This window comes from Medicago sativa, chromosome 3 (assembly GCF_051527215.1).
Source record: "Medicago sativa cultivar Bolivia chromosome 3, Bolivia_mono, whole genome shotgun sequence".
Taxonomy (NCBI): Eukaryota; Viridiplantae; Streptophyta; class Magnoliopsida; order Fabales; family Fabaceae; genus Medicago; species Medicago sativa.
This window is the reverse complement of record NC_140751.1, coordinates 51,598,284-51,608,270: the sequence shown is the minus strand read 5'-3', so window position 1 is coordinate 51,608,270 and position 9,987 is coordinate 51,598,284. Positions and strand designations below refer to the sequence as shown.

Sequence of the window (9,987 nt, the reverse complement as noted above, 5' to 3'; positions counted from 1 at the left end):
TCACTAGCGAAAACTTATGAATTAACATAAAAACTTATTTATTTGCATAAACTCTTTTTCATAAGCTCAAAATCAGCTCAATCCAAACATGACGTTAGTCTATAGATGAATAAATAAAGACCGACAAAAAATAAAATTAGTTTTATGCAGAAATAAATTTATATATAATTTGTCTCCATCAAACATAATTTGACAATAATAATCGGTAACATCCCCTCAATAAATAAAATATGAATAATAATAATAATAATTGGTAACATATTTTATGTAAGAGAAATGATATTTTTTGTCAAAAAAAAAAAGAAGAGAAATGATATTTATACTACCGCTTTATTACAACTCTTTGACAATTTTCTTTCTCACACTTACATTATACTCCCTCCATCCCAAATTGTATGTCGTTTTAGAGAAAAAAATTTGTGCCAAATTATATGTCGTTTTACAATACCAATGCAACATTAATGTTACTTTTCCTATTATAACCTTAATTATTTATTACTCTCTCTTCTTTCAATTTTTTCATTTATCTTTCCCATATTATTTATTAAGGACAATTTTGTAAAACAACTCATAATATCTCTTTTTCACACAATATTAATTGTATTTCTTAATATGTGTGAAATGCCCAAAACGTCATACAATTTGGGACGGATGGAGTATTTGTATTCTCTCTCTTCCTTTTCTCTCTCTATTGTTTTAGACCAATAGGAAGAGAGGAATTGAAAGTTGTCAACAAAGTTGTCACATATGGTTGTACATATATCACTACTCTTTATGTAAACATAGTTTTGTTTTGACGAAATAGTTTTTGTTTTTGTATTTTTATTTGACATTCAAACTATGTTGACATCTCGTAACTACCAACTATTTTAAAACATTTTGTGTTGAATTGCCAACAAATATTTTGTTGTCTCTACACATCTAACAAATTGAAAAATTAGAACGAAACCCTAAATAATTTAGAGTAACAATTATAAATAATACCATTCACAATAAATATATGATCTATCAGTATACCCTCCAGATTTGTGTTTATATACCCTCGAGATTTGTGTTTTATCAAACAAATGGATTGCATGGTTGAGATGAAATCCATCATCATTCTTGTGTCTTTACTAGATGAAAACCACAGCGGTTGTAAAGCATTTCTTCAACTAAGAAAAGTTTTGGAGAGCGACATGAGAGCTTGAACATTTCCACCGTTTATACGATTTTTATGGTTTTGAATCATATTCGTTCTCTTACTCAAGTTTCTGAGCCTCCTTTATTTTGCATTCCACATCAATCAATTGAAGCCATCACTTTTTGATATTTGTACTCTTCAATCAAATTTTGGAACAGTTTAAAGGCCTTGTTTTGTCCCAAGCTTCAACTTTCTCTAAAAATCCCTTGACAAATATCTTTTCATCTTCATTTGTTTTCTTAAGCCTCTTTCTACACCATCTCCATTGGCAGTGGATCTCTGCTGCCGCTTTTTCAATACCAAAATCCAAAAAAGTTGATCGATCTTATTGAAAGTTTCATCTCTTCGTGCAAACCTCGAACCCCAACAAATACATATTTCTGGTGACCTAAACCTCATAGGCTATTTGAGCGAAGCTTATGTTTGCGTTGATGCCTTTTCTGCCCCCTTCCAATCAACTCTATTTGGTTAAGATAAGATTAATCAAACAAAATATTTGGAAAACTTAATTGGAACTAAAAATTTTGAAAAAAAAAATATTCTTTTGAATATTATTGGACTATTATGATCATTATATAATCCTCGGTATAGTGGAAAACTTAAAGTTGCAAGCTTCTTGTAAAAAAAAAAGGTTATGTATTGGTTTTTTTTTGGTGGTGTTAAAGGTTATGTATGGGTCGATGTTAAATATTTTGATCGTAAAAAAATATATAAATACAATGAGTGTTTTTATATAAGACAAAATACAAATCACGAGCAATTGATTAATACAAATCACGAGCACTTGATTATAATGATTTTTGTACCAAAAAAAAAGATTATAATGATTTTATTTCATAAAAATAATTTATTTTGATTTTAGTCGAGTTTTGAGATCATCACCCTCATGTAGTATACAATTAACTATTCCAAGAAATGAAAAGAGTTAACAAGAATTTGTTTTTTCAGTAAGAAAAATAAGAAATTGATTTTTGATTAGAAAGATAAATTCTGTTTTAATTAAAAAAACCAAACAAGAATCAGTTATAAATGCGGAAAACTTAAAATAACAAAAATTCCCACATCACTTTGTCAAAAAAAAAAAAAAAAATTCCCACATCATTAAACTTAATATTTTAAAACTAGACGAGGACTTTTTTTTTAGGGAAAAACTAGATGAGGACTATAAATCATATTATAACATAAAAAAATATATAATTAAAACCAAATTTATAAAAACCATGGTAAGAATTTTTTTTAAAAAATAACCATGTTACTTGCATTCTCAAAACAAAACATTATCCTTTCACTTTATAAAGAACTTGATCCATATTCACATGTCATGTAAAATACAACACTAACTAAAGTTAAGTAGGGCATGAACAACATTCACACCAAATGCACATGCTAACTCACACATTAATCCTTGCAATATATTATCACATTAAGAGGACATGCTCAATATATGTTGCAAGTTTGTGTGAATGATAACTTGCCTAGACTTAAACATGCACCAAATTATGGGCTTTTCTAACCTTTTTTTTTTTCCCCCCTCTTATTTTTTCACCTTTTGTGTCAATGCCTATATTTCTTTATATAGTTTAGTTACATACAAGTTGTCCTAAAAAATAATTGTTCAAATAACATTTATCTTCTTAAAAAGAGAGAAGTTTCTAAAAAATATGTAACTCCATACAATATTTAATTACTCTTAAAACTATTTTTTTTTATCAAAATAATTTAGACCTTTTCTAATTACACCCTGTATAATCCTTGTTACACCCCAAAATGACAAAATCACCCTTTCATAAAAACTGATTTTCAAAATGCTTATTCCTTCTTTATTGGTTACACTCCAAAACCCCTCTTCCCTAAACATGGTTTAAGTAGGTCATGTAAACTTAGTTTAAGTAAGTCATATCAACCTTGTTCAATGACTCTACGTAATCTTATTTTAAGTATGTACATGTAAACTCAGTTTAAGTAGGTCATGTAAACTCAATTTAAGTAGGTTCATGTAAACTGAGTTTAAGTATGTCATGTCAGATTAAGTAGGTTCTTGTAAACTTAATTTAAGTAGGTCATGTTAACTTAGTTTAAGTAGGTCATGTAAACTCAGTTTAAGTAGGTTCATGTAAACTACTTAAACTATATTTAAGTTAACCTCGACAATGTAAATTGAAACCGTTGTACAATGCAGTTGAACAAGAAGAAAAAAATTAAAACTAGCATTATTGAAAAAGAAGAAGAAATTCACTTTTACTTATATGCAATCGAGTATGGATGAAATATGTTTTGATTCACTCTATAATCTTCCATAGAAATTGATTGAACATCAGATTGTTTGATCGTTTGTGGGTGAAAGAGGGTGAAACTCAGTGACACCGAATAAAATCAAAGTTTTAAGGAAATTTATATAAAATGACAATTTAGGTATTATATAAAACTTTTGAGAAAATTTGGGTGTAACAAGGAAAGGAAATATATGAAGTGTATAGAAAAGTTAATAATTTATCTTGATCGTTCCTTTATTATTATTTTTCAATCAAAATACATTAAAATCATCCAAATTTAAAACTCAAAGTCATTATCCGTATTTTCCGGTTTCTTAACACAAATTATGAAAGCTTTATTACCTGAAAAAGTAATAAAACAAAAAAGTGTCACATTCAAAACAGTGACAAAAAGCAAAAAGGTACACGACAAAATCCACCAACCTCAATAATGACACACCGACTGGTCACACATGTTACGGGGTCGGGAGGCACTTCAGTGCCTTTATGGCGCCAAAGGCAGGTGCCTTTCAGCAAATCGTGTCCGTCGAATTTCTTGAATGAACCAGATCATGCCACATGTGCAACCTTTATTTACAAAGAAAAAAGAACAAAAGCTGTGAGAAATCTAGAAAAAACATAACGTGAACAGTTCCATCCTCCTCCTGCCATCTGCAACTTGACATCAACCCACCATTTTCTTGTCTTAATTTTTTTTCTGAATCAGACACAACACACTCTTTGTCTCTCTTCTTCCCCCACTCAACCAATATAAATTCACAATCCAAAAGAGAAAAAAATTCTTCAAATTCAACTTTGCATGTGGTTTTGTTTTTCAAATCCCGCAGCCAAATCTCTTCAATTCTCCACAAGACCCATTTATATACTCAGTGAAAAGAAATGTTTTGTTGCTTTTTATTCTTGAATTTGAATAATTTTTTAGATACCCATAAAGTAATTAGGATTTATAGAGAGAAAATTGAAGTGAGTTTAAATCAAAGTTTGAATTTTGAGATTGAGGGAGGAAATGACTTTTCTGATGCTGAAATTCATGAGGACCTGTATGAACAACAGTCGACGGTTAGGCAGCAGCCAACGGAAGGCAAGTTGATGGTGGCTGGACGGGTGGCACTTTGGTGACATTAATGTCACGGTGACATTAAATCTGAGCCACACATTGTCATTACCATTGCATCTGGACCACACAATACATCTAATGTCACCCAATGTGTGGCCCAGATTTAATGTCACCGTGACATTAATGTCACACAAGTATTTCCCGTGGGGGGACTCCACAACTTCCGTTTTTGTTCTGTTTTTCACTTGTAAAAAAGATTGGACACGTGGCGTAATCTTTGCACTGCAGGAATCGAACGGACTGGATTTGTTGAAAGGCACCTGCCTTTGGCGCCATAAAGGCACTGAAGTGCCTCCCCACATGTTACATAGATCCCTGAAGTACATTCTTGTCCTGCATTATTTCCAGCATAACAATGAAACTCAAACTGATTCTAACATTTTTACTGATCCTGTCAGTAACTTCAAGTTCAACTGCTGATGACTATGTCAGACCTCCTCCTAGAAAAACCTTACATCTTCCATGGCATTCTGAACCCTCTTCTTATCCTCAACAGGTTCACTTCACACACACACCCTTCATTTATGATCTCATATTTTACTGAAAAATAACTACTTTTGTATACCCTTTTGCTTTATTACTTGATCAATGTTACTATATTTAAGGAGTATCTTTTTGTAATTTTGTATTTTTGTTTTTGTCATGTGTTTTTGGTTTGGTTTTGTAAAAGTACCACGTTTATGTTTCTGGCATTTCTTTATTTAGTAAATCTTCACTTTAATTTCATGTTGCACATGTCAAAAACTTATTTTTGTCCTCATAGATCATTTAGTGCAATTTTTTTTTTTGTTCTTTTATGGTTTCTGGATCCTTGCTACAGTAATAATCTCTCTGATTTTCTTAAATCCATGATGGATTGTGGTCGCTAATAGTTCTGATTTATTGTGAGGAACCAATTTTTCAGTGAAGCTGCTTGGTTGATTCGGGAAATGGATTCCCTGCAGAGTCACTGCAGTCAATCACAATTGCTGGATGAAGATCAGACGACTTATATTTAGGATTGCTTTTAAAATCGAATTTACCGAGCTTAAAATATGAAACGTTCTATCGTCATCTAAAGATTTCGACTTATGAAGTTATGAATGTGTGGAATTGTAACCGTAGTCTAGTCCATTGATGTTTTAGTATTTGGTTGAGTGTGTGGAATTGTCCCCTTTTTAAAAGATGGGATATATAAGTATTATAGACTTGTGTCTGGTGATGAAATTCAACCTTCAACCTCTAATTTTTCCGATTCTCATATTTAGGGATGATAACGCTTGTGTTCATATTTAATCAGAATTCAGAATGACATCTATTTGAAATGATTGGTTAATAATTTGTTGTACTGCTTATTTTTTATAGCAGATTTGTTGTACTGCTTGTCCTCAGAAAACTAACTAGTACTATATTATTGTTTAAATTTAAACATCTTCCTTCACTTTTCGTCTTTAGACTCTTCAGTCTTTATGTAGGCGATCATGAGCCTGTTTGGACCGACTTCTTTGAGTTTATCTACTGACATAAACACCTATGAGACTGTTTGAGAGAACATATGGAAACAGCTTATGACGTGCCTAGAAGCTGTCCTCAGCTTATTTCCATAAGCTCTCCACGATAGTTTATAAAAACAGCTCATTGCTTATTTGAAAACAGTTTTACTTGGTATTAAGCATGTTATTTTATGACACTATAATTTCATATATTTATTCAGATTCTTATATGAAAAGTGGAATCCAGGTACACATTTCTTTGGCTGGAGACAAGCACGTGAGAATCACCTGGGTTACTGATGACAAATCTGCACCTTCAGTTGTAGAATATGGAACATTGCCAGGGAAGTATGACTCGGTAGCTGAAGGAGAGACAACCTCTTACAGTTACATTTTCTACAGCTCAGGAAAGATACACCATACGGTAATAGGTCCTTTAGAGCCGAATTCTGTTTACTTTTACCGATGCGGTGGACAAGGTCCTGAGCTCCAGCTCAAAACACCACCAGCTCAATTCCCAATTAGTTTTGCTGTGGTCGGAGATCTTGGCCAAACTGGTTGGACCAAATCAACATTAGATCACATCGACCAATGCAGATACGATGTTAACCTGATTCCTGGCGACCTTTCGTATGCCGACTATATACAGCATCGTTGGGACACGTTTGGTAGGCTTGTGCAGCCACTTGCTAGTTATAGACCATGGATGGTAACACAAGGGAATCATGAAGTAGAGCATATACCTTTGTTAAAGGATGGATTTATATCCTATAATTCGAGGTGGAAAATGCCATTTGAGGAAAGTGGATCAAGCTCGAATCTCTATTATTCTTTTGAAGTTGCTGGTGCTCACATTATCATGCTTGGTTCATATGATGATTATGACGTGTACTCAGAACAATATAAATGGCTAAAGGTTAGTTGGTTGCTCAATTGATCAAGTGTCATTACATTCCAGACAAATCGAATGGGCTCTATTTCAAGCTATAAGCGTTTTTTCCAATTAAAGTATGTCGTGGCTATATCTTGCATTTGAAACTCTAATTTACATGATATTCACCAAACTGGCTATAAACTATGAACTCCGACAGAGACATGGACATCGGGCACGACACGGACACCGACACGCCGACACCGATAATAATTTGAGAAAATGACATAATTTAGTGTAATCATCAGTGACAGTGTCGTGTCAGACACTGATGCGTGTCCGACACCGGGATACACCTAATCGAGGAATGTCCGTGCTTCATAGGTTATAAATAACTGTGAATGTGGTTATACTTATACCTTACAACAAGAAGTGAAAAAATATAAGAAGTTCATTATCCTGTTTTCTTGATGCCTCCAATTGTTCACACATAATATTTATTTTCCACTGCCATAAATGCAACTGTTTCTAGTTTTCTTCATTTGTCTTGTTATAAATTTTTTCCATGAACCTTGTGATGTTTCGTGTTATAGGTTACACTGTCTGTTTCTACTAAACTTTTAGGATTTATGTTTAGCTGTATATTGCTTTCTAGTCTTCGAAATAGCGGCCATCCTACTAAACAATATTTTGCTTTAGCAGTTTTGGGATTATTGGAGAATATTCAATCTCAAGATGATATGAAACACACAACAACTGAATTAGTTGGAGATTAGTTTGGTAGTTATAAGTTTGTTATGAAACTGTAAATAATACTATGCAGTAGAGTCCATAGTAGTTAGCATAGAACAACACATCAGATTGTATATAAGTGAAAGGTGTACACTAGTAAAGATCAGAACAGAATATTGATTAAAATGAATACACATGAGATTTCTTTCTCTTTTACCTTTCTGAAAGTTCTAACTTTTCTGTTTCTCATTAGGGATCACGCACTCCGCGCTGCTTTACGGAATTATCAACACAGCAATGACATACATTCATATGAAAACCTAGGACTACCCCCATTACTTGCATTGTAACCAATGAATGACAAACATTTAGAAGTTACGAAACCAGAAATAACCGTTGCTTCTTTCTTCCCTTGATAATGATGAAGTGCAAAATCCTTGGTGAGAGATGCATGCATTGCATTTACATATGGCTAGGATAAGCCACATACATAAAAATAGAAGCCTTCATAAAGATATGCATGCATTGCATTTAGAAGTCTTTAAATTCAGATATTAGAGACTTAAGCAATGTGAAAATGAAATATCCTCCCTTATACATATTTATTGAGAGAGAGGAACAGAGACAAACTCTGAAGTTATTATAGTAGGTTTTCTGCTAATATTGTTTTGACATTGTGCCCGTCTGTTCATTTTTCTTTTGCAATTTGTTGTATATATATTTTGTTGTGTTTTATTGTATAATTTTCTGTTAATTTAATTTGCTTGTTTCAGTTTTGTAAATTTTAGTTTCAATATATTCATGTTTGTTTTAAATTTAATTCTGGAAAAAAAGACTGTGTTGTAAGGGAAAATAGTCTGACCGAAACTAGTAGTTCTTGTTGAGTTTTAAAGTTCCGTTTATAATAATTATCATCCCTTTATATCTTCGTTGTGATCTACAGATGGATCTGTCAAAGGTGGACAGGAAAAGGACACCTTGGTTGCTTGTCATATTTCATGTCCCATGGTATAATAGTAACACAGCTCATCAAGGTGAAGGTGGTGATATGATGAAAACCATGGAGCCATTGCTTTATGCTGCTAGCGTCGATTTAGTTTTTGCTGGTCATGTCCACGCATATGAACGCTCGGTAGGCTTATAAGATATTTTTTTGTAAATTTACTTACTGGTCATCATCGAATCTTAAGCAATTCTTGTGTGATTGACAGAAACGTGTATATAATGGAAAATTGGATCCTTGTGGTGCTGTTCATGTAACAATTGGTGATGGAGGGAACAAAGAAGGATTGGCTCATAAGTAAGTTAATTGATTCTAACAGAAAATAATATTTGAAGTTGTTTTCAATTCAACCTTTCTGTTTTCTCGGATACTACCTCTATTCCTTTTTAAGTGTAAATTAAGATTCTCTTATACTATTCTTACCATGTTTGGTAGGTATATAGATCCACCGCCAAAGTGGTCAGAATTCCGTGAAGCAAGTTTTGGTCATGGTGAGCTAAAGATTGTAAACTCAACACATGCCTTCTGGAGTTGGCACCGGAATGACGATGATGAGCCGGTAAAATCTGATGATATCTGGTTAACCTCTTTAGACAGCTCAGGATGTGTTGATCAGAAGAGAACTGAACTTGAACATGCACTTATGACACCCTAAAATTTCTTGATCTTCTCTATTTTCTCAACAACGGATTAGCAAAGAGTTTGGTTGTTAATTCAAAATTCAAATCATGAAAGAAATCCTGAGATTAATATATAGCAGCTTGAGTAGGTTGGCCTTCAGTCCTTGGAGTGAGTAAGCTGAGATATCTTACTTTGATATATGGTTGTTCCTATATTTACTTTTTTTCACAAAAAAAAAAAAAAATGTAACTAAAGTTGGTTGTCTCTTACACTCTTGGAAATATGGTATTGCTTATACATAGTTGTCTTAACTTCAAAGATTGTTGGTTTTCTAAATAAGAAAGTCAAAAGAATGGTTGTATGTGTGATCAATGATTACTGACTTCCTTATTTTGTGTATGTCAAAAAGGGACAATTAAAAATGAACGAGGTAGTATTATTTATTTATTTTGATTTTTTAAACAAGCTTGTTAACGAATTTTAGATTATTTTTATACGTTAAAGTTTAAAAGTCTATACCTACTTGTACATATGTATAGGATGGAACAAATAACAAAATAAATTCTTATATGAGTACCTATTTTGAAAATCTTGGTACTCAAATCTTTAAAATGGTGGTGAGGTGTAGAGCTTTGGTATGATTGAAAGTGTCAATAATCTTTGTGGGAACATGTTGGTAGGTAGAGTATTTTTGAATTTTGATATACATTTTTTT

General features: G+C 32.6%; 1 protein-coding gene across 2 annotated transcripts; it reads left to right on the top strand.

Annotated features, from left to right (window-relative positions):
- Nucleotides 1-4,910: 4,910 nt before the first annotated feature.
- Nucleotides 4,911-9,644, top strand: LOC146938142 (purple acid phosphatase 18-like). 2 transcript variants are annotated; one of them, XM_085752128.1, is made up of 5 exons: nucleotides 4,911-5,069; nucleotides 6,293-6,961; nucleotides 8,592-8,780; nucleotides 8,860-8,948; nucleotides 9,087-9,644. In XM_085752128.1, the coding sequence occupies exons 1-5, from the start codon at nucleotides 4,929-4,931 to the stop codon at nucleotides 9,304-9,306; spliced, it is 1,308 nt and encodes a 435-aa protein (XP_085608254.1). In that variant the 5' UTR covers nucleotides 4,911-4,928; the 3' UTR covers nucleotides 9,307-9,644. The 2 variants fall into 2 exon arrangements, with proteins under 2 accessions (XP_085608254.1, XP_085608255.1); XM_085752129.1 differs by having other exon boundaries at nucleotides 5,478-6,961.
- The last annotated feature ends 343 nt before the right edge of the window (nucleotides 9,645-9,987 follow it).